The sequence below is a fragment of the Dama dama genome, chromosome 2 (genome assembly GCF_033118175.1).
Source record: "Dama dama isolate Ldn47 chromosome 2, ASM3311817v1, whole genome shotgun sequence".
Lineage (NCBI taxonomy): Eukaryota > Metazoa > Chordata > Mammalia > Artiodactyla > Cervidae > Dama > Dama dama.
The window spans coordinates 4603661-4627844 of NC_083682.1; the positions used below are offsets into that span (position 1 = coordinate 4603661).

Below are 24184 nucleotides of genomic sequence, written 5' to 3' on the forward strand. Positions count from 1 at the left end.
ATACAGCCAGCAAACAGGGCAGCTGACCAAGCTGGGTATGACTTCTAAACCACTGCTGCGCAAAGGTCTCCCCACCCCAAAACCAGCCTTCCAGGAAGGCAGACTGCACGAGGAGCAAGCCTGGGAGAGACCTCACTACCCCCAAAGGTCCCCCAAACCTGAGGAGCATCAGATGAATACCCAAAACTTCAGATAAACTCTGGGGTCAGGAACCACAATGCAGTTGAATACGCAAAACACTACCAGGAGTTAGAATACCTCAAGCACTGGGGTTTGCAGACATTTTAGAGGTTCCTTTTTTTTAGCTGAACTTTTCTCTCATCCCATTTCCCAGACAAGCTGGGGAAGACTGGGATCCCTTCCTGCAGTGGAGTCAGCATCCATGCCCTGGTGTCCTCTCTGGGGCTCATGGCAGACATCACTAATAGATCCCAGCACTCCTTCCCAGGAAGATTCCAATCCTTCTCAACAGACCTTCTGGGAGCTACCACCAACCAACCACTGGAGGTGGCCCTTGAAATGAGCATCCCATTTATCAATCCGGATCTACGATGGGCCAAGCGGCAACGTGGCCGGCGCACACTGCTCACTTTCCCCTCCTCCTCCCCACAGTCCCGTCACACACCGTGAGCACACACAAAATAGGGCCATCTCTGACTTTGGTGTGTCTTTATGCAAATCAGAGGGAGGGTCCCTCTTACGGGGTAGACAGCCAATGCCAGGACACACCTTTGTAGCTGGGTACTCTTGCGCAGTGTACAACCTATACAACCATACCTGGGGTAGCAAAAGCCCGGGCAATAGTTCTCTTAAGCTTTGATTGCAGAGGCATCCACTTCAAACAGAGTATCTCAAACACACTGCCCACCTTTCTGCTCTGAGATTTGTTTTAGACATCTGTGATTTTGGTAACTGACCATTTGGGCCACTTTTTTTCTTCCTTCACTTTAAATTCCTGCTCTTATGTTTTAAATCCACCAACCAAGAGTGAGTCCCCTGAAACCCTCAATTCCAATAAAAGCAGAACCCAGGCCCACAGTCTCTCTCTACCTGTGATCTCACTGTATGGGCCCAGGTGCACTAGGCAATTTCCAGGTCTTGTAGGTAATAAATCTTTATTTTTTTCAAAGTTTCCTGATGGCCTTTACTGAAAGGCTTCTTGCAAACACAGTAAGAACCGTGAGGACTGGTCCAGCCACAGCACTGGTTTCCGACTGGCTGAGCCCTGGCAGCCCCACGCCACAGAAGCAGTCTGGTTCCAGTAGGCAACAACGTCACGCTTCCTGAGGCCTACTGACAAGGATGACTGGCATTTTCACCCAGAAAGAAACACACTCGATCACACTCACACGAGCCATAAAATAATAAAACAACAGTCCAGATTCTTGTGTAAAACCAGGATCCCAAGCTTAATGCCCCGGAAAGCTGCCAGTCGGCCAGTGTGGGCCTTGCGGGGGCCCCTGGTCCCTGAAGGCCACCAGCAGCGAAGGCACCACGGAAAAGGCAGGGCCGGAGGCAAAGGCCGCTGCGGCTCCTTTCACATGTATCAGTGGTCCCCGCTGTATTTAGAAAAGGAAGTCCGTCGGAAGCAGCTCATAAAGGGAAGTGGCGCGAACAGCGCCCGAGGGGCTTGCGGAGTGGTCCTGCTCGGCTGCGAAGCAGGGCCTGCGCCTGTCCAGCCTCGGTCCGCACAGCGGGTCTGCCCAAGGGGAAGGCCCCTCCTCTGGGCCGCGGCCTTCTCCTCCCGGCCCGAGAGCCTCCCGAGGCCGCCTGGCCGCCGGCCGCCGCAGCCGGAAAGCGTCCGGACGTCACCTGCACAGCTGCAGGTGCGGGTGGCGGCTCAGCTTCTCCAGCAGCTCCTCCTCCGTGGGCTCCTCCAGGACGGCCCTGCGGAACGGGGGAGGCGATGGATGGGGCGCCCTGGGCGCCTGCAGGGGAGCAGGTGCGCAGGGCTGACGGGGAAGCCTCGTCAGGGCTTATCAGGACCAGGAGCCACGCGGAACCACCCGCAGGGGGCTTGGGTCCACCTCTGGGATGTTTACGGGGAGCCCTCAGAGGCCGGGAGAAGCCCACTCTGTGCAGTTGCGACACACACAGACGTTCGGGGAGGGCGGTGCGGCCGCCTCTCTGAGCCAGCGGAGGACCAAGTTCCAGGTTACCACGGGGAGGAGGGGCCGAGGTTTCCCTTATTCCCTGCGTAAGCTCCTGGTGAGAGGAACTTAGCCTCGCGGCAGGAGCAGAGGCAGCCCGGAAGGTCCCAAGAGGAGCGCCTGCCCACTGCCGCCCTCCCTCTCGCCCCGCCCTCCCTCTCGCCCCGCCCTCCCTCTCGCCCCGCCCTCCCTCTAGGCCCGCCCCCTCTAGGCCCCGCCCTCCCCTCGCCCCGCCTCCCGCCCCGCCCCTCTCTCGGCCCCGCCTCCCGCCCACCCCCGCGCACCTGAAAGGGAGCTCCTCGGTCATCTCAGAGGTGTCCTCCAGCTCCTCCGTGAGGGGCTGCAGGTGGCTGCGGCGGTCCCACTTGTGAAGGAAGTTCTGGCAGGAGGGAGGGAGGGACGGGTGGCGGGTAGGCCCAGGCCCTGCATGGACCCCTCCCGTGCCGACCTGGCTGAGAAGCTCCCCCTGGACACGGACCGAGGCCCGACAAGACCCCCATCCCCTACAGAAGCCGTTCCCTGAAGGCCCTCCTCCAGCCCCAGCCCACAGGTCAAAGGTCAGGAGCCTTCGGACGAGCTGCCCCGAGGAGGGCAGAGCCGCACCCCAGGGCCATGGGAGCCTAGCACAGGCTCTTCGACCAAGTTCCAGGTGGACCCCACCTCAGCAAGTTAGAAACGCCAACTGAGAAGAGCCTGGGCCGGGGTGTCCGCTACCTCCAAAATCAGAGCCAGAAACAGGTTGACCCAGATGACGGACGACACCAGCCACCACAGCACAAAGTAGACCTCTGACCACCTGTGGGGCCGGGGGCACCCGTGAGCCCAGCGCAGCCCTCTTCTGGACCCGCTCTCCCTGCTCCACATTGCTGCTTCCGCCCGAGCCCCAGGCTGGCCCAGCCCGGCCTTTAGGGGCAGTCGGCCGGGCAGCGCGGGGCTGGGGCTCGGACCCATCCCAGCACTGGGGCCGTCTGAGCGCGCCGGGCTGAGCCCCTTCACCCCAGGTCACAGGCCCCCCAGAAGCCACCTGCTGCCCCACACGCCCTGCGACCCCAGGAGGTAAGACCCAGACGCGCACCCCGCGCAGAGCCGCGGTCAGGGCGGCCAGGCCGGGTCACTCACGGGCCCGCATAGCGCCGGAAGGCATCCAGGAACACCTGCCAGTTGTTCACAATCATCACGTCCCACAGAGTGACCAGGGCAGCCTGCGGGGGGCAGACGGGGCTTCCAGGAGGCCGCGGGGAACAGGGGCGGCGGGTGGGGTACGAGGGGCAGGGGGCGCGGGACTCACTGCAAAGTCGTCAAAGTTGTTGGGCCAGTACTCTAGCTGTTCGAAGCTCCCGCAGGGCGCGGAACCGTTGTCAGAGGCCAGGCTGCCGGGAGGGGTGGGAAAGCACAACCCGGTCAGTGTGGGGGCTATGGTGGGACACACGTCGGGTGCCCAGCCCCGCCTCAGCCCCTGCTCCGCATGGACCCAGCGGGCCCTTGAGAAAGGGGGGCAAAGAGGACATTCCCTCCAACTGAAGAGGTTCCAAGGGTAGCGAGGCCAGTGCTATGGACACATGGGCAGAGGCCGGCCAGGGGAGGGCCACACAGTTTAGGCCGAGCCCTGGACACCCCTTTTGCAGCAAGCAGCCTGGGCTGCAGGTCCATAAAGGGGCACGGGGTCAGGGATCACCCTCAGTGCAGATTGTAGAGAGGGCTGCTAGAGCAGGGGTGGGGGGGGAAGAGGCAGGGAGACCAAGGAAGAAAGAGGACCCAGGAGGTCCCTCCTGGGGAGCTGACCCCACACCACCTCTGAGGCCTTACCCCAGCTCCAGCATCCCCGGAGGCACTCCCCCTACACCCCCAGAACCCAGCTCACCTGCTGTTTCTAGGAGCCACGACGACACCCCGGAACAGGCTGATGCCAATGATGGCGAAGACGTAGTAGATGACCTGGGGAGGCAGGCGGGCCGTCGGCATCGCATGCCTGTGGGGACCCCACACAGCCAGGCAGGGCCTGCTAGGGGCCGCGTGCCAGCAGGGGTTCCTCCCAGGGGACACGGGGACTCTGCTCCCAGGCACCCCTCCTGGCCACCAATGTGTCCCAGGGGGAAGCCCTGGGGATACACGGGGGCCCGGGGGGAGAACTGGGGCTGTGAGCCCTCCTCCAGGGCAGGTGTGGCAGGAGGTGGGCCCCATGGAAAGCTGGGCAGCAGGGGCTGCAGAAGGTCCCGGGAAGAGGGCTGGGAGCGGCCACATCCGTCTGGGAGAAGCCCACCGCCCTCCCCACATTCATCAGCAGGCACCCGAGGCGCACCCCTGGGCAGCTGTGTGCCACAGTCAGAGAAGGGGCTGCCGGCCACCCCTGACCCATTGCTAATGTGCCCGGGGGGCAGAGGACGAGGCGCACCCCCAGACTAACCCAGCCCCTCTCCGGGCCTGCTTCCTCCACGAGGCAGATTGGGGCCTGTGGGCAGTGCATGAAGCAGGTCCCCTGAGCATCCCATGACAGCCCCGGGCCCCATGGAGCCCCGTGGCGTCCACAACAGCAGGGCTTCATCACCCTCTCTCTTTCCTGCGAGGCCTCGTGCCTGGAGCAGCACCCGGGACCCATGCTCAAGGCCCAGCTCCGGCAGGGCCATGTGGCGGGGGCAGGCGGCCTAGCCCAGGGTAGGGGACATCGAGACTCAGCAAAAGTGGCTATGAGTTCCCCAAATCCTCAAGCAAGGATGGCTGACCACTCTGGGGCCTCTGGGGCCCTCGGGGGCCCCTGGTACCTCTAACGTTTTTCATCTTCTCAGTGTGGCCCAGAGCCCAGGACACACAAGGGATTCGGAAGTGACCAAGAGGCTCTCTGGCCCAGGAAGGCAGTGTGGTCGGGCCGTGCCTCCCGCCAGACTACCCCAGCTCCTCTCTCCAGTGTCCCGCCCCGCCCTTGGTTTCCGGGGCCTCAGTCACCCACTGCCACCCGAACGCAGAGACCCTCCTTCTGAAGGCCGCCACTTCACGCAGAGCTCCGGCTGCCCGCCCAGTGGCCCAGCCTCACTCCCCCGAGAGGCCATCGCAGACGGCCAGACTCACCACCAGGATCCCGCCGAAGGCCCGCATGTTCTTGATCAGGTCCAGGATGGTGCTGGCCACCAGGGACATCAGCTGAGACGGCAAGAGAGCGGGTGACCCACCTCACCTGTACACGCATCTGCACACACACCCACACATCACCTGCACACACACACACCCACACATTACCTGTACACACACCTGCACACACACATCACCTGCACACATGCACATCCACCTCCCCTGTACACACACCTGCACATGCACCCACACACACCTCCCCTGTACACACATGCACACCCGCCTCACCTGTACCTACACCCACACCGACCCTCACTCTCTCACAACTACACACACCCGCCCACCCCCACACACACACACCGACATGTGCAGACACCTCCAAGACTGCTGGTGAAGCCATGATGTGCAGGGCCTCGGCCCACACCGCCCACCAGCCCACAAAAGCAGGTCTGGAGGCTCTGGAGAAAGGCCAACCTGGAGACGGCCAGTCAGCCCTGGGTGACGGGGTTTGAGGTATGGGGCCGCAGAGACCCAGCCGGGGACCATGGTACATGTGAATCTAAGCCCCAGAGACCAGCTTTCCAAGCAGCCAGTTTCCCCACTTGGTAAGTCAGGAGAAATAGCACTGGACGCTAGCAGGCGGGAACTCTGCTATACGTGTGGGCACATGTGATTATATGCACATGTGTACATGCATGTGAACAGATGATCATGTATGAGCACACACACGTGTATATATACACTTGTGCTTGTATTGTGCCCAACTGTATGATTATGTGTATGTGTGTGGCTACATACATGTGTGTATAATTGTGCAGTTACATGCAAATGCATCTGTTGGTGTGTGCATGCGTATGTGTGTGTATGTGAGACGATGTGTGTGATTATACGGGGGTATGATTATACATACACGTGTATGATTTTGTGTGTGCTCTGGGTGTGTGTGATCACGTGCCGGTGTGCACTGCTTGTGTAGGGTCACACAGGTGTGTGTACGTATGGAGGGCTCAGGGCCACAGTCCTCTGCACCCAGGACCCCATTCAGATGAGAAACAGTGCTAGGTGACGATGGGTCCCCCCCGGCCAGGTGAGGTGCACAACTCGGCAGGACACACACAGGGGAAGGACCTGGACACTCAGGGGGCACGTAGGTGTCCTCGGGTTCTCTTCTCCTGAGAAGTGCTCAGGAAAGCAGACGGGAGAGACACCCCCACCCCGTGCAGGGCAGGGGCTGGGCTTGCACACCCAGACCACCCCCCCCCAACCCAAAATTGGGGCTACTCCTGGTGGGAACATTATGAGAAACCAGGGCTCAGAGACGGTGGTCACAGGCCACTCCACTCCTGCACTGGGGGTCCTCGGAGGGGGCACCAGTAGCCGCCGGCAGCCCGTGCCAAGGCCATTCAGAAACTCAGGATGCCTGGGGGCACACTGGCTCCCCACAAAGGCCAGGGACCCCAAGGAGCACGAGACCTCCCCCGGGTCCCACCCATAGCCCCTTGCCATCTGGGCTGGATGCCCTTATGCTCCCAACCGCCTCCAGCATCGCCCAGCCAAGACGCAAGGCTGGGGCGCACACAGAGGGACCCCAGGTATTGGTGGGACGGTGCTCAGCCGGTCCCTGCCCCCAGGCGCGCCCGCCCCCGGCGGGAGGCCCGGCAGGCGCGGGCGGTACCTTCATGCTGGGGATGATGCGCAGGAAGCGGAAGACGATGAGCACGTTCACCAGCCGCGTCATGTCCCACAGCGACAGCAGGCCCAGCATCGCCGGCTTCCTGCAGAGACACGCAGACACGGGTTGGCCGGCGAGGAGACGCCAAGAGACGCGTGGTCCAGAGACAGAGACGCAGAGAGAGCCACCAGGGGTGCCCGGAAGTCGCCCCACAGGCGCCGCCGACCGGAAGAGCTCCGTGGAGACGGGAGGGCAGAGCCTGAGCCACCCATGCCCGCAACCCAGGCGCTCATAGCAACACCTCCCAGGGCACAGCCCCCCGTGTGGTGCAGGGCTACATGACCCCATCTCCCACAGGAGAACCCTGGGGCTTCAGACACCCAGCTCCAGTCCCAGCAGAGCTGGCAGAGACGTCCTTGCCCCTGGCTGTGACCCTGTCCCCCACGTGTCCCTCATAGGGCTTACTGTGCTCTCGTTTCTATTTAAATGTAACCCATTCTCACCCAGGACGCACCCCTCACCACCTACCACCAGAAGCGCCCTGTGGGTTTTCAACACGCGTGAAAAACACGGAGAGCGGGCCCCACAGCTGCCAGGCGGGCCCCGAGGCTCCACTGCCCCCGCCTCTGTCCTCCTCAACACAGACCCCTCCTGAGACCCCAGGGGGCAGGACTCATCCAGCCCATCCTCGTCAGACAACTCCCAAACCGCTCCACGAAGACGAAGGCAGCCCAGCCGACGGACCGAGGCCAGGGCCCCCTGAGGGCGCGAGGTCAGCACGTGAGTTCACCAGGGCTGCTGTGCTTTGGGCAGCAAGACCCCCAAGGCTGCCACATGCCACGCCGCAAGGCGCCCTGGGACCCCTGGCCAAATGTCCATACCTCCACGTAGCCAGAACTGGGGGCAGCGTGAGTTCAGTGAGCCCTGAGCCACCCTGACGTCTATGCGGAGGTGAACTGGCGCCCAGGCTGGGAAGTGATGGCAGGGGCCTCCCTGCTTCCAGCCCCTGGCACACCTGGGCCTCAGATCCCATCGCAGGGGCACCCCCAGAGCCTCCCACCCCAGCTCTGGGAACACGATCGTCCTGAAGGCGGCCACAAGGCCTTTAAGGCAGAGTCCCCAAGAGCAGAGAAGGCGCCTGACCCCACAGGCCTCGGCGGGGCAGGAGCTATGGCCACTCGCCTGAGAGTCTGGCCTTCAGCCCTAGAGCAGCCCGCACCAGCGGCTGGAGGCTGGACACACACCCTTCCCCAGGGCGCTAGCCAGGCCTTCCCGGGTTCTCCGTGACACATACCAGCCCCGGTGTGGGAAGCCGTACACAGCCAGAGTGGAGATCTCCAAAACCTTTAATCACAAAAGAGAAGAAGGCTCGCTACGGCAGGCCCACTGGTGGCTCTTAACACGCGGGCCCCAAGGGGATCTGGGGAGAAACCACAGCTGGTCCTGCCCCCTCAGCTGGTGCCACGTGGGGACGTCCCGCTGCTGAGAAGGATGCCCTGGCCTCGGGAGTGGGGCTGCACGTGCGGAGGGCAGGGCTGGGACAGGGCCTCGGAGTTCCGGGCTCGGGAGAAACTGTGGTCGAGGATGGACCGGAAGGCCCTCCTCTCAGCTGCCTCCCTGCTGCTGCTGGCGGCCCACGGCTCTGATCCGTCAAACTCGAGTACATATCACACTAATATCACTATTGTGACGTGCACACCAGGAGTGACCCCTCACTCCCCCAGGATCTGGGGAAACACTTCCCAAGACCCCCAGTGCCTGAGACCCTGCCCGTCCCTCACGCACGCCAAGGCCCCACTGTCCTTGGTGGGGCTGGGCTGGCTGGCTGGGTCTGCAGGTTCCTTGCAGGCGTCCCTGGGGTGTCAGGAGAGGCAGTCTGCCCTCACCCTGCCCCAGCCCCAACAACCCACAGAGGCAGCGGAAACCAGCCTCCTGTAGCCCCCCGCCAGGCAGCTGAGCCTGGGGGAGCCAGCCCCTTTGTCACCGGAGGCGGGAGCCCCAGGCCCCAGGCCCCCTGGGGTCCAGGGGCAGCGGAGAGACCCTATGCACAGGTGGAGTGCACACCGCCCGCCCGAGGCTGTGCCTCAGCCGTCTCAGACTTTACCAGCAGGACGATGGTGAGGAGCCCGTCGAACACGTTGCTGGGGTAGGACAGGTAGCCCCGCGGGCCCAGAGAAAACACCTTGAGCACCATCTCCAGCAAGTAGTACAGGATGAAGATGCAGTTGAGAATCTGAAAGGGAGGAGCATGCCCAGCGTTCAGTCCCCGTGCCACCCGTGGGTGCCGCCCGGCTCCCCAACGTCCCCTGCCCACAACGGGACCAACGAGATCCATGTACCTCTGTCCACAGGGCCCCGTGGGTCCCGCCCGGCTCCCCAACATCCCCTGCCCACAGTGGGGCCAACGCGATCCATGCGCCTCTGTCCACAGGGCCCCGTGGGTCCCGCCTGGCTCCCCAACATCCCCTGCCCACAGTGGGGCCAACGAGATCCATGCGCCTCTGTCCACTGGGCCCCGTGGGTCCCGCCCTGCTGCACATGGTGAAACCCATGGCGCACAGACACCCTCTCCCACGCTGGGGCCACGTCACCCTCCCCTCCCACTTCTCTGCTGCTCCTCACACCCCTCTGGGCAGCTCTTCCCGAGCCCCCTACCCCCAGACGTGGGCATTTCAGCACCCCCTTCTTGGTCCACATCCTCTCCTCGGGGGACCTGTACCCCAGGCACAGCTTCAACCACAACTGGCACCCCTGTACCCCCCAATCCCGGCTGCCCCGGCCATCAGACAGGCCTTCGACCCCCAGGCCCTACATCTCCCTACTCCACAGACTCCGCTGTGAAGCACCAGGATGGCCCTGCCTCCCAGGGACCCAGGCCCGAGGTGGGGAGGCTGTGCCCTCTGCCCCCTCACGCCCCATCACCCTGGATGACAGCCCCGCGGCTGCAGAGCTCACCCCCAGCACGAAGTCGTCGCGGTCCTTGGGCAGCACGTGCGCGTCCAACACCAGGAACACCTGCGGAGCCAGAGTGGTCAGCAGCTCGGCCCGGGGGCTGGTGAGAGAGCCAGTGGGCAGTGACGCCAGGGCAAACCCGCACTCACGCAGATGGTCACGAGGTTTCCGAGGGCCATGAGGTTGCCCAGGTAGTCAAAGTAGTGGTGGCCGAAGATGAACTGGGTGTTCCGCAGAAACGGAGACTGGTACTCAGGCCGCGGCGGGTGCTGGCGGGACACGCACACTCAGAAACACGATGGAGCCGGCCTCGGCCACGGGGGACCAAGACGCCCAACCCCTTTCTCCTGGGACTCAGTCCTCCCGCCTCGCCTCCCAACCCAGACTCTCCAGCCTCAGGAAAACTTCTCAAACATGGTGTCAGTTTTATGCACGAAGATGATCATCACAGTTGTCTAACACCGAGAGACGTGGAAACAACCCAGAAGGGCACTGATGCTGCAAGCAGCCCGAGACAGACAAGCACGCAGTCATCTTAAATGTATGCCAAGTGTCATGTGAAAATATACATATAAATTACTTGCTAATAACTATGAAAACTTGGCACAGAACGGTGGTAACTCACACACCGTCACCAGACGGCAGTGGAGCCTGATCAGAGGAGGGCAGCTGGGCAACAAACACGCCGTGAAGATGCCCGTGAGACCCTGCACTCCCATGTCAACCTGCTCCCCCCGGCAGAAATCCATGCCACCCTGCTGCCCCCCAGGGACCCACACCAGCCCGCTCCCCCCAGGGACCCACACCAGCCCGCTCCCCCCAGGGACCCACACCAGCCCGCTCCCCCCAGGGACCCACACCAGCCCGCTTCCCCCCAGGGACCCACACCAGCCCGCTCCCCCCCAGGGACCCACACCAGCCCGCTCCCCCCCAGGGACCCACACCAGCCCGCTCCCCCCCAGGGACCCACACCAGCCCGCTCCCCCCAGGGACCCACACCAGCCCGCTCCCCCCAGGGACCCACACCAGCCCGCTCCCCCGAGGGACCCACACCAGCCCGCTCCCCCGAGGGACCCACACCAGCCCGCTCCCCCCCAGGGACCCACACCAGCCCGCTCCCCCCCAGGGACCCACACCAGCCCGCTCCCCCCCAGGGACCCACACCAGCCCGCTCCCCCCCAGGGACCCACACCAGCCCGCTCCCCCCAGGGACCCACACCAGCCCGCTCCCCCCAGGGACCCACACCAGCCCGCTCCCCCCAGGGACCCACACCAGCCCGCTCCCCCCCAGGGACCCACACCAGCCCGCTCCCCCCCCACGGACCCACACCAGCCCGCTCCCCCCCCACGGACCCACACCAACCTGCTCCCTCCAGGGACCCACACCAGCCCACTCCTCCCAGAGAGGCCCCCGCCTGTGCACCAGGACAGAGGCACAGAGCAGTCATTGCAGCGCGAGACAGGCCATCCCACGTGGGGGCCACTCACTGCCCGTGGCCACTTGATTCAAATTTAAATCTGATCAAACTGAACACTTGGTTCCTCTGTCACAATAACCATACCTCAAGTGGGGGAAGGACACCTGTGGAGCTCTGACCCAGCCCCACACTCAGACGCAAGGTTCCCTGGTGACCTGAAGCCACAGCTTAACCCCATAAGAACATCCTCCACGTGGGTACTGGTGCCCAGAGGCCACCAGCCGGCCCCAGTGTCCAATTTCCTCTGCACTCCACATGCTCTGCTCATGGCCAGCGCCGGCTACACCCTAGATGGTGGTATCCTGCTTGCCTAGTGACCACAGACCAGCTCCAGCCCAGGTAAACCAGCAAACATCTCTGTCCCCCTGGGGTCTGGACCACAACTTCTCCAAAGGCGTCTGGACCCTGGCCTTGGGGAAGGGGTCCCCTCCCAGGTCTGTTCTTCCCCAGGCATCTTCCTCCACCCTCGGGGACCACAGAGCTTCCCCATATGTTACAGTGACTCTCTTATCACAGTTAATACTTTTCGATGTTAAACTTTTACGTGATTTCTGTCTCCTGCCTGAACCCAGACTGATATATTGGCCAAAAGAGACGTCAGCATTATCCGTTAGGTTAAATTATTACAAGAGGAATGAATTCGTATATCACATCATTATTAAGAAATAACAAGCCTTGAAATGATTTCTGTGAAATGATTTCCTGGAAGATGGACAGTTGGGTGGGTTTTTCTATTTTTCTCTACTATCTATAATGAATGCCCACTATGTTTTTAACCTCGAAAGCATCTTACTAAAAGAAAAACAGGGACTTCCCTTATGGTCCAGTTGTTAGGACTCCGGGTTTCCACTGCAGGGGTCACAGGTTCAATCCCCGGTCAGGGAACTAAGATCCCACATGCTGTGTGACGCAGCCAAAAAAAGTAAAAGAGAAACAGGCTTTCAGAAGCTGGCATGGTACCTTCTCTGCAGCCAGTAAGCACGAACTGACCCGCACTGGACCAAGGCCTGGTTGATGGACAGAAGGTGACCATACATAGGAGGTCTCTCATGAAGGCTCATGATTTCCTGCTATCAGCCACCTAGAGAACACCTCTCTTCAGCGGTGATTCTAAAACCACAGCCTGTCAGGGGACCTGGGACAAGCCTTCATATGCTAACAATCCTTGAAGCACCTGCCTTCCGGCTTGCAGTCAGCACTGAGGGGGGAAGGAGGATATCATAAAACCAAGACAAGGACATCACAGCTCCCCAAGCTTCTAGAACCCAAACTCCCACCTCAAATCACAGTTCTGGACTTTAGATCTAGAGCATACGGAAAGAGAGAGCATCTCATGAACCACAGTAGGAAAGGTGTGGCCAGAGGGGCGTGGGCATAGGAGGGTGTGGTCCGTGGAGGGGCGTGGCCAAAGGAGGGGCGTGGCCAGCAGAGGGTGTGGTCCGTGGAGGGGCGTGGCCAGAGGAAGGTGTGGTCAGAGGAGGGGCGTGGCCTGCATGTGCTACCCGTCATCAGCCACCAACACAACCACAGCACCTCCTTTTGATATCAGATCCTGACTCAAGACAAAGGGAGAGTTGGTCCTGGACGACCTGGACCCAGCAGCATCCTACAGGCCAGCTGGCAAGTGCCCAGGGAGGGTCTGGCTGGCCCAGTGAACCCTGAGAAAGGAGCCCACCTTCCCAACATTTTCTCACCCAGGTCAGGCTGCACCCAGAAAAGGGCTGGATCACAGCAAATCAAAACAACAACTGCCAAGAGCTGCCTCCTGGGCCTGGCAAACTTCCTGCCCCAAGACCATCATCTAGAAAGGTGTTTCGGGTTTACTATCCTTTGAAAACCATCATCACAGTTTCTATAAAACCTGCACCTGATGGCACATACTTACTATTTCCTTCGAGGCACCTGGACACAGATGGTGTAATGTATGTTAACATACCAAGTGTCCACCTGTCTGTCCCTATAACCATCTCCCGTACCCCATGGGTCCTGCAATGAGGATGCTGCTGACAACCCAGGGGCCCAGGATACAGCACCCACAGCTCCAGGCCAAACAGGACTTGCCTCCGGGGGACCTGGAAAGGCCTCATGTTCTCAGGGAAAACCGCCTCTGACTGGGGCCTGAGGCCATGGAGGTTGACCACAGACCTGGAGAAGACACCTGTGGGCTAAGGTGCATCCCCGCAAATTTCTATTTTGAGACCCTAATCCCCAGGACCTCAGATGTGACTGTATTTGGAAACTGGGTCTTTCAAGAGGCAAGTAAGTTAAAATGAGGTCCCTGGGGTGGGTCCTAATCCCACAGGAACTGCTTCCCTTATAAGAAGGGGAGATCAGGAGACAGCCACACAACAGAGGGAAAACCACATGAAGACACAGGGAGAATACGGCCGTCCACACACCGAGGAGAGGAACCAGCCCTGCCCACGCCTGGATCTCAGATTCCAGCCTCCAGAACTAGAGACAGTAAGCCCTGGTATTTAAGCACCTCCAGACTTCGCACACATACGCACAGGCTGTGATACTTGTTACAGCAGCTGAGCTGACTGACTCAGCAGCGACACTGAGCTGCGAGGGATCCGATCGACAGGAGACGACGGACTCCACCTCTTCAATCCCCACTCAAGCCCAGCTCAGCCCTGTCAAGGCCAGGTGGCTGGAGAGGCAGCCCCCTCCGCTGCCCCACAGTCTGCCTGGGAATAGCTCGGCTGTCTCCCTGCACCTCCTCCCCCGCTGCCTCCCAGACACGTGCCACATAAAATGCAGGCGGGCCAGGGTCCTGTGGACACAGTGTTAAGCTGGATGCTGAAGCCCACCGGCTAACTTTAAAAATCAGTGTCAAGGCCAACAGACAAAGGTTTTGGACAAACTCAGGAACCTCCTGGGTTAGGACATGTGAGAAGAGGAGAAAAGTCTATCATGAAGAATGGAGAAAACTGGGAAGTTCCTCTGGGTCAGGACTACAGTCCCTGTGGTCTGGGAATTTCATGAGGTCACAAAATCTCCCCAGTTTCCAAGAGCCACACCAGCTCTGCTCCCACGAACACCCTAGGGGCCAGAATCCCTGGGAAGGTGAGTCCCAGCGCCGGTCACTAAAAGTGAACCAGGTGATCAATGCCAAGAGACACCAAGGACTTCCCCGCTAACCACAGGTGCCCCTGGCCCGGCCACAGTTACCTCTTTAATCACCCTCTTATCAAACTCGTCGAAGAGTTTCTGAAACTCGTCTGTTGACAGCAGGCCACCAGTGCGGGAACGCAGCTTCTGCAAACAGGAAGGCAGAGGTGTGCCGGGTGCCAGGCCGAGGGCAGGGAGAGGGCCGCCCCCAGGCCCATCAGGACCAGGCCAGCCGGGCTGATCTGAAACGACGCCCACGTCACCTGGGGAGCCCAGAGGCACAGGCAGGGTGGGGGGAGGGGGGACCAGTACCTCCGTGATGGCCTGTCTGTGGTCACTGTCCAGCTGGACCTTCTGGAGCACTTGCAGGAAATCCTCGGGCTTCACCCCAAGTCTGTGGGGAAGATGCCCTCAGTGAGTCCAGCCAACTCAGCACCCTAAGGCGCCCTGACTGCTGGCCCGAGCAACCCAAGCAGTGACAGGTTCCCCAGGAAGGAGCGCTTGATGGTCTTCCTGTCTCCAAAATCCCAAGACCCCATGATCCTGCCTTAGAGGGGAGTAGCTGAGGATGCTAGAGCATGTGACCCACAGGCCTGGAGCCAGTGACCGGTGGGAACCGGAGCTGCTCTGTGACACTGCCTCCAAGCGGTCACAGAGTGGGGGGCAGAGTGGACGTGTCCCACGCCTTTCTCATGCTGGACCCCAAGTCACAGCTCGGGTGTGCGAAGGGCGCCTGGGGACAGGCTGGAGTGCGTGGCCCCCGCCAAACCAGGATCTCCAGTGGGTCACGAGGACATGAGTTAACTCGGACACCAGGACCGTGGAACCCGCCCAGGGACGCTTGACTCCAAAGGAGCCTTGCGACCCACTGCCAGCAGGGAGCTCGGGAAACACCCGCCATGAACACCCCTCCCAGAGCAGCCTCGGGGGAGGGGCGGGAGCCCCCGTTCTCACCGCTCGGAGTGGGCTTCTCCCTCTGCTGTCATGGACGAGAGGACCTTGTAGGCAGCCCGGGTCCCCAGCCGTCTCCGCAAGAGTGAGGTCTGGAGAGACATCTGAAAAGGGGACGGGGCTGAGGGGCTTGGCCCAGCGCTATGCCTGGCCACCCTGCCCCTCGCCCCAGACAGCCCCGGCTCACTCGCAGCCCAGGGAGCAGTCCCTCGCCCTGTGGGCAGCGGGGGGCAGTCACAGACGACAACGGCCAGGCCCTGCCGGCAGCCGCCACTGTGAAAGTCACTAAGGTACGCATCCCTTCTCGGTGGACTTGGGGTCCCTGGCCCACCTATGTGGGGGTGGGGGGTGTGGTCACCGCCCCGGGAGCTTCAGTCTTCTTGCAGTTTCCCCCAGAGGAGGTGGGGCAGGGAAGGGGCCAGGGATGGCTGTGGGGCCAGCACCCCCTGGGGGGCAGAGAGGGAAGATGGGCCCAGTCCCCCTCACCCACAGAAGGGAGGCGGGGCAGTGCTGAGGCCACCACAGACCCCGCCCTCCCACCCACATACACACCCACACAGCCCCAGGGCCACCCCGCCGGCCAGCTCCCTGACAGGCCTCCGGGGCAGCTCCAGGCACAGCCGGGCAGGGGGGCAGCTCAGCTCACCATCAGGTAGCCCCGGAACTGGTTGTAGATAATGGCGGTCATCAGGTTCATCAGAAACAAGCTCCCTTGGGAGAGGAAAGGCCATGGTCAGCAGGGACCAAACGGTCAGCGAGGACCATGAGGGCAGGGGGCAGGGTCTGGAGGAGCAGCAGCATCCGGGGCCCCGAGGGTCGAAACGGGCCCAGCCCGTCAGCAGCAAGCCGGCTGCGTGAGCAAGGCAGGGAACTGAGGCCCTCGTGTACGGATGGGGGCACCACCTGGCCTGCCCAGCAGGCACTGAGGACAGGTCACCGGTGGTCACACAGAGGGGAGGCCACAGGGTTGGGGAACACACCCAGAAGCTTGCCCCAGTGACCCCTGCAGACCTGCCCAGACTCACCGATCAGGGTGTAGGCTATGAAGAAGATGGCGTAGGCTCGGTTCCTGGAATACACAGGAATCATCACTGAAAGAAATCAGAGAAAATAAAACACTTACAATCCCAACGTCCAGCTGATCCCCTTCATCGCCTTATATCACTGTCTTTTCAACAGAAAGGAGGGCCCTGTATCGGTGGATCTGGAAGGACTTCTTGCCCAAATTCTGCCCCCTCACACCTCTGCTTGCACACCCGTGGGGACAGGGAACTCGCTACCTTCGGAGGATGCTCCGTGTGAGCACTCCCTGCAGACAAAGCCCAGCCCTCCCTCAGTGGCGGAGGACGCACAGGACACGTAGGGGCAGTGCTCAGGGTCCCGGGCACAGCTCTCGCCAGGTATGGAAGCCAGTGGCTGACCTCTTGGGAGGGCCTCTATAGTTGGTGACCACCCCCAGCCCAAGACGAAAGGCCCCAGCCAGGCTGTCCAGGCCACAGCTGAGCCCAAGAACCGCAACCCCCCCACCTCCAGGCCACACGCCCGGCCCGAGCAGACAGAGGCCCCATCAGCAACCCTGACACAGTCAACGTTGCAGCCGCCAGAGACCCCGGGGCCTCACACACAGAGGGGATGGGCCTTAAAGAGGAGGAGGCCGCCAGGCGCCCACTGAGCCCAGGTCGGTCCATCACCACAAAGAAGAGCGTACCTCTAGCTTCTCAGGACTCAGAAAACGAGGGGAAGAGGAGAAGGAACAGAGAAAGAAAACTAAGAAAGGGCAAGAAGAGGGTGGAAGCAGGGGAGAGAAGGGACACGAGAAAAAAGAAGGAGGGAAGAGGGGACGGGGGCTCCACCTTTAATCACCAGCTCTCGACAAAGAAGCTCTGGGGGCCCCCACGCCCAGTGTCAGGCTCAGCTCTAGCCCTGTGCCCCCGCCCACCCCCCAGCCCACCCTGCCCCCGGCCCCCGCACCGTCGGGATTGTTGGCGGTGGTCAGCAGCACCAGGAGGGTGGTCAGCGCCTCAGGCAGGTTGAAGAAGTAGGTCAGCCGCTCCCGGTCCTGCCCGGCGTCCTGCAGAAGCAGACACAGCAGCACTGAGGAGCCAGCGGGCCTCAGGCTGCAGAGCCCAGGCCCCAGACCCAACAAGCCCGGACATCCCACCACGGCTGCACAGCCTCAGGGCCCATCTCTCCATCTCACCCAGGGGGCTCCGAGCTCCAGGCCGGGCAGACCGCACTCAGGACCTTCGGGCCCGAGAGCCAGTGTCCAGGGACGCCCCACACGGACACCGGCCACGGGTGCGGGCCTGCTTGGAGCCACAGTGAACAGCTCTCACCAGCCTGGGGGCAGCATCATAGCCTGGGCCGAGAGGGCCCGGCGGGGGCCGGCCAGCCCGCTCCCAGCCAGACTCCATCAGCCGTGCGTGTGCCCTGGACACAGTGTGGGTGGGAGGCGCCCGCCCAGGCACAGAAAACCACCTCATCACTCAGGAGCCTCGCAAGGCCACTCTCCTAGCTGCCACCTGAGGGTCAGCCCTCCACGGACACCTCGGGACCCTCGTGTTCCCAGGTCAGAGGCCCACTCCTCCCCCCATTCCTGGGGGTGCGCCCCCGCCCATCCCACCCATCCTGCGCTCCATAAACAGCAGGGACACTGGACAGACACGTGGGTCCTGAGATACCATTACTGGTCCCACCTCCCAGCCTAGCTGCCCCCACCACCCAGACTTACACACACACACACAGACACACAGACACCCTCATACATGCACACACAGAGACAGAAACACATAGCACACAGTCTCACACACACACACACACACACAGACACCCTCATGCATATGCACACAGTCACACACACACACACAGAGACACCCCCATGCGTGCACACACACAGACAGAAACACACACACAGCACACACACACAGTGACACAGACAACACCCCCACCCAGCAAGAAGCTGCTGGGGGCCAGGAAGCAGTGAGGGGTTGGGAGCGGAGGGGTCCAGGCAGGAAGGAGTCCCGTCTGGAGAAACAGGCAGGGGCTGAGAGGGGCCGCCCTGATGGCCAGTCTGAGAGGCCTCCATCTATGAGGGGTGCAGAGAAGGAGGGTCCGTGAACGGCTGGGGAGAGTAGGGCGTGGAGGGAGCAGCCGGAGCCTGGAGGCCGGGGGCAGAGATGCCCAGCAGGACGCAGCGGGAGGACTTCCTGGGACCAGGCGGGCAGGCAGCCTAACGGGACCTGTCTCTGCCGACCGAGAACTAGCCAGAGGGCTGATGGAGGGCGGCCTGTGGGTGATCGGGCGGGGTGCTGCCTGGCGGAGCAGAGCGGAGAGCGCCGTACCTTCTCACCGGTGAAGAGCAGCATTCCAAACACGGTGAAGAGACACAGGTGGACGGCCAGCAGCAGCCCGACGCTGGGGAAGGTGAGGAGATCGGCACTCAGCGCGAGCAGATGGGGTCCCGGCTCTGCTGACCCGGCCCAGCAGGGAGCTCCCTGCCGCTACCCGCCACCTCCTCAGCCGCTCCGTGCCCTCTGGCAGGAGACGTGCAACCCGAGCGAGCCTGTCCCAGGAGAGACAGCTCCAAGGACCCCCGGGACTGGCAGAGGAGAAAGGCCACTGCATCAACCTGGGCCAGCGGTGAGGGGTCAGCCACGTGAGTCATGGGGGTGGGGGTGCGGGGAGAGGGTGGGAGGCCAGGGATGAAGGGAAGTGAGCAGTCGCAGCCAAGGCAGGAAGCATATGCAGGATGGGGCCGTTAAGAGGGTTGCCTTAGGTGGGAGACAGAGACCCCCAAATGCCTACCAGCCCACAAGCACCCCCTTCCCCGGCCAGAGGAAGTGAGCCCCAGCCCCCAACAGGGAGCAGAAATCCCCGCCCCGCCCTGCCAGCCCACTTGACCCAGCGCCCACCTGACCCAGGGCCCACCTGACCCCAGCGCCCACATGATCCAGCGCCCACCTGATCCCAGCGCCCACCTGACCCCAGCGCCCACATGACCCAGCGCCCACCTGACCCCAGCGCCCACCTGACCCCAGGGCCCACCTGACCCCAGTCCCCACCTGATTCCAGCGCCCACATGACCCAGCGCCCACCTGACCCAGGGCCCACATGGCCCAGCGCCCACCTGACCCCCAGCGCCCACCTGACCCAGTGCCCACCTGATCCCAGCGCCCACATGGCCCAGCGCCCACCTAGCCCAGGGCCCACCTGACCCCCAGCGCCCACCTGATCCCAGCACCCACCTGACCCAGCACCCACCTGACCCAGCGCCCACCTGACCCCAGCGCCCACCTGACCCAGCGCCCACCTGATCCCAGCGCCCACATGGCCCAGCACCCATCTGACCCCAGGGCCCACCTGATCCCAGCGCTCACATGACCCAGTGCCCACATGACCCAGCGCCCACCTGACCCCAACGCCCACATGACCCAGTGCCCACATGACCCAGCACCCACCTGATCCCAGCGCCCACATGGCCCAGCACCCACCTGACCCCAGGGCCCACCTGATCCCAGCACCCACCTGACCCAGCACCCACCTAACCCAGCACCCACCTGACCCAGCGCCCACCTGACCCAGCGCCCACCTGATCCCAGCGCCCACATGGCCCAGCACCCATCTGACCCCAGGGCCCACCTGACCCCAGCGCTCACATGACCCAGTGCCCACATGACCCAGCGCCCACCTGACCCCAACGCCCACATGACCCAGTGCCCACATGACCCAGCACCCACCTGATCCCAGCGCCCACATGGCCCAGCACCCACCTGACCCCAGGGCCCACCTGATCCCAGCACCCACCTGACCCAGCACCCACCTGACCCAGCGCCCACCTGACCCCAGCGCCCACCTGACCCAGGGCCCACCTGACCCCAGCGCCCACCTGGCCATCTCCGGCAGTGAGCGCCGGATGCACTTGAGCGTCTTCTTCATCATGGAGGAATTCTGCATCAGGAAGAAGGGGCGCAGCAGACGGCGCACACGCAGGGGCTGCAAGAGACCCGCACCCGAGACCCTGAGCACGGCCCCCAGGAGGGCCCAGAGACCCGACGCTCCGTGAGGACGGCCCCGGCCCCGGTTGTCCCCAGGCCGCCTGCTCGCCCAACCTTGACCTCCACATCCCTCCAAGCCCAGGTCGGAACCCAGGGCCCCCAGGCCCCCAGACGCGCCAGCACCAGGGCCAGGGGGTGACCAGCCTGTCTCGCCAGCCCCCCTACCCCTGCTCTCGCAGAGGGCAGGCGCCCCAGACTTGTCTGGGAAGTCGCTGTCGTGCCCTCCGAGGGCTGTCCCAGGCCTCCTCAATCTGTGGCCCCCAGCCCCTCATACGCTCTGGGTCACAGCCTCCCACATAGACCAGACAGGCAGAAGCTGAGCAGGAACCCCACACCACCACGCTCACACACATACACGCACACACCTGCACCTCCATGCTCACAGACACACCCCCTATACCTCCACGCTCACACAAATGCGCACACACACACCTGCACCCCCATGCTCACACACACACACGCTATACCTCCACACTCACACACATACATGCACACACCTGCACCCCCATGCTCACACACACACCCCCTATACCTCCACACTCACACACATACACACACACACCTGCACCCCCATGCCCACACACACACTATACCTCCACACTCACACACATACATGCACACACCTGCACCCCCATGCTCACACACACACCCCCTATACCTCCACACTCACACACATACACACACACACCTGCACCCCCATGCCCACACACACACTATACCTCCACACTCACACACATACATGCACACACCTGCACCCCCATGCTCACACACACACCCCCTATACCTCCACACTCACACACATACACACACACACCTGCACCCCCATGCCCACACACACACTATACCTCCACACTCACACACATACATGCACACACCTGCACCCCCATGCTCACACACACACCCCCTATACCTCCACACTCACACACATACATGCACACACCTGCACCCCCATGCTCACACACACACCCCCTATACCTCCACGCTCACACAAATGCACACACACACACCTGCACCCCCATGCCCACACACACACTATACCTCCACACTCACACACATACACACACACACCTGCACCCCCATGCCCACACACACACTATACCTCCACGCTCACACAAACGCACACACACACACCCCAACACCCACCCCTTCCTCTCCCCCTCCTGTCACACCCGAGGGCCCGCCTCCCTGTGCTCAGAACCCTGGCCCCTCAGAGCCCCCCCAGAGCTCTTACCCCGTCCCCACGTGCACACACACACCACGTGCGCTTCAATACCTTCCACTCACAACAAAAAAGCCACGCTCCCCTCTGTTCATCTGTTCCTTGTTCCTGTTCCAGCCAATCCACCCTCCTGCCCGAGGGCTCTGGACCGGCCCGCGGTGACCATCGAGTCTCTGAGCCCAAGATCACCTCCTGTTCTGCCTGGCTGGCAGGCGCCTCCCCTCCCCTAACACCTGGGTCACCCGCTCTCTGCCCAACCGCGTGCTGGACGCCCTGAGCCCCTCCTCCCGTCTCGCTGGCCTCATGGCCCAGGGAACTGGTCTGTCCTTACAGTATTAAGGGCCCCTCCACATTCAATCTACAACCCAAGCTGTCAACTCCACACATGTCCTAGCAGGCACCTGCTGGTCTCACAAACACAAAGCTGATGGCCTCCCCTCCCGGCCCAAGCCCTCCACGGCCGCCTGGAAGCCTGGGGCACCCACCCCTCACCTCCAGCTGGCAGCCACGCCAGGCACCCTCACCCCCACCTCTGCTCAGCTGGCCGCCTGCCCCCTGCAGCTTGGGTGGATGGGGATGGGGGTCATGCTCGGGGCCAACAGTACAGACATCCCCACCCTGGCCACTGGCAAAGCCCAGCGCCAGCCCCCATGTGGCCCCTGGGGGGACTCGCCAGCCCCTCCCCAAGCAAGGCAGTCAGCTGTCCTCAGCAGACAGGCGGGCAGGCAGGCGTGGACTCTGCCCCCTGCCCCCCCCCATCTCTCGCAGGACCACCCCTGAGGAGGGTGTTTTTGAACCACAACTGTGAAGAGGACTGGGGGCTGGTGGGCAGGGTGCAGAGCTCCAGTTACTACGGCAGGCTTGGGGAGCTGCCACCCAGGGGGACAGGGAGGTCTGTGTCGGCTCCCCCGAGGGACGTCCAGGACGAACAACTGTCCCAAAACTCCAGGAATAAAGAGGCAGATCGCCACGGACTTGGACCCCTTAGGAGTGAAGGTCCCTGTGTACACAGACCCAGGGATGTGGGGCTGGGGCAGGGAGACTGCAAGTGTGAGTTCGGGTCCCCGGCTCCCCAGCACACAAGCCACGCGGTCCTCCCCACTGGTCACATGGACAGTGTGCACTGTAAGGGCCCTCGTGCCTATCTCTTCCCTGATTTCACCGAAGACCCTCACCCAGAAAGTTCGGTGACACTTGATGGACACAATGACCATCGCTCAGAAATGGAGCCGGCGGTGACTGGGCTGGCCTCTGCCCCGTCTGGGGAGGGGGCGAGCCTTCTCCTTGGTGGGGAGGGGGCGGCAGCTCCTCAGGGAGGGTCCTCATGCAGGGACATGGAGGAGGCACGGGGGGGAGCTTCAGGGGGAACCGTGCCCCCCCCACCCTGCAGCCCTGCTGTGAGCTGGAGACCCACCCCTGACACCCCTGACACCCGCATCGGCTGCTCCGCTGGGCAGGAGGGCGGCGGGAGGGGTGGGGGTGCCCGCTGGCCTCCATCCACGTGCCGTTCCCACTGGAAGCACCCGGGACCGGCCTCCAGCCCCCCAGCACTAAGTCACCGTCGCCTCTTGGAGGCACCAGCACCCCCCAGAGGGCAGGGCCACCCCCCCCCCGAGTGCCACAGCCCCAGTCTCTTCTTTACTCCCCCCGCCCCAGTGCGGGGGGACTGCTGCCTTCAGAGCTGGGGTCGCCGGTCCCCTTCTCGCTTTCTTGGTTCCTCAAGCCCTGTCTGAGCCCCTACGGTAAATCCTAACGGGGCTTCTGTGCCCCCAACCGGCCCTGAGGGCCACAGACGCCCCCAAACCGACACCTGCGAGCTCGGATCTATCGACTCACAGGGCGGTGCCTCTGAGTGTTCCGGGCAGGCAGTGCGCCTAGGGGCGGGACTGCTGATGGCAGGGGGGATCAGGACCCTGGAACTCGCCCCCAGGGCCTCACGCCTTCCCTGGGCCTGAAGGTGGGGACAAGGCTCCGGCCTGTGGGTGACTAATGTGGGCCGGATGGCGCAGAGCTGGGCCAGAGGGACGCAAGGTCCCAGGGCTCTTCCCCACACCCCACACCATTCATCGGCACCCCCTACCCGCTTCCTGAGCTCCCCGCCCCCCTCGGAGCCGCCTGACCACCCACCTCCTGGCAGACGAGACTCAGCGACACGATCCAGTCCAGGAGAGACACGACCAGCACCACGAGGTAAGCCAGCAGCCAGGGGTTCCTCCGGAACTGGGCCCACCCGATCAGGTAGCTCTGCAAGGCAGACGGCGGCTGAGCGGGGGCAGTGGTGCGGGGCCTGCGCTATGTGGACGCGGGGGGTGCTGGGCAGCCTCGGGCAGCCGCGTGGTCCCCACGTGACTCGGAGCAGGAAGCTGGGCGCTGAGCGGGCGGGAGGCCACACGCCTCACCCCGCCTGCTTGCGACCACGGGTGCGGCTCTGACCCGCTCCAGCCTGTCCTTACGGCTGTCCTGCCTGTCCAGTCACCACTGCGGCTTGGGCGTGGGGACAGTTCCAGAAAAGACCAGGGACCGGAGCAGCG

The 24184-nt window shown here is 62.8% G+C and overlaps 1 protein-coding gene across 5 annotated transcripts in view; it reads right to left on the bottom strand.

Moving 5' to 3' along the window:
* Positions 1 to 1098: 1098 nt before the first annotated feature.
* The window catches only part of TPCN2 (two pore segment channel 2), a 29787-nt gene continuing 6701 nt past the window's right edge, over positions 1099 to 24184 (bottom strand). For 2 of the 5 annotated variants that reach the window (XM_061161800.1, XM_061161792.1), the window contains 21 exons: positions 23781 to 23897; positions 20266 to 20372; positions 18722 to 18794; positions 17352 to 17451; positions 16406 to 16471; positions 16027 to 16091; positions 15384 to 15484; positions 14742 to 14823; positions 14490 to 14576; positions 9987 to 10106; positions 9841 to 9900; positions 8990 to 9118; positions 8180 to 8229; positions 6889 to 6988; positions 5214 to 5285; positions 4012 to 4085; positions 3439 to 3520; positions 3270 to 3352; positions 2865 to 2946; positions 2435 to 2529; positions 1099 to 1887 (listed from right to left, as the gene is read on the bottom strand). In XM_061161800.1, coding sequence (XP_061017783.1) covers positions 1809 to 1887; positions 2435 to 2529; positions 2865 to 2946; positions 3270 to 3352; positions 3439 to 3520; positions 4012 to 4085; positions 5214 to 5285; positions 6889 to 6988; positions 8180 to 8229; positions 8990 to 9118; positions 9841 to 9900; positions 9987 to 10106; positions 14490 to 14576; positions 14742 to 14823; positions 15384 to 15484; positions 16027 to 16091; positions 16406 to 16471; positions 17352 to 17451; positions 18722 to 18794; positions 20266 to 20372; positions 23781 to 23897 — 1824 coding nt within the window. In that variant the 3' untranslated portion in view covers positions 1099 to 1808. Of the gene's footprint in view, positions 1888 to 2434; positions 2530 to 2810; positions 2947 to 3225; positions 3353 to 3438; positions 3521 to 4011; positions 4086 to 5213; positions 5286 to 6888; positions 6989 to 8179; positions 8230 to 8989; positions 9119 to 9840; positions 9901 to 9986; positions 10107 to 14489; positions 14577 to 14741; positions 14824 to 15383; positions 15485 to 16026; positions 16092 to 16405; positions 16472 to 17351; positions 17452 to 18721; positions 18795 to 20265; positions 20373 to 23780; positions 23898 to 24184 lie in introns of those variants that run through there. The other 3 variants (XR_009696075.1, XR_009696076.1, XR_009696077.1) reach the window with 3 other exon arrangements.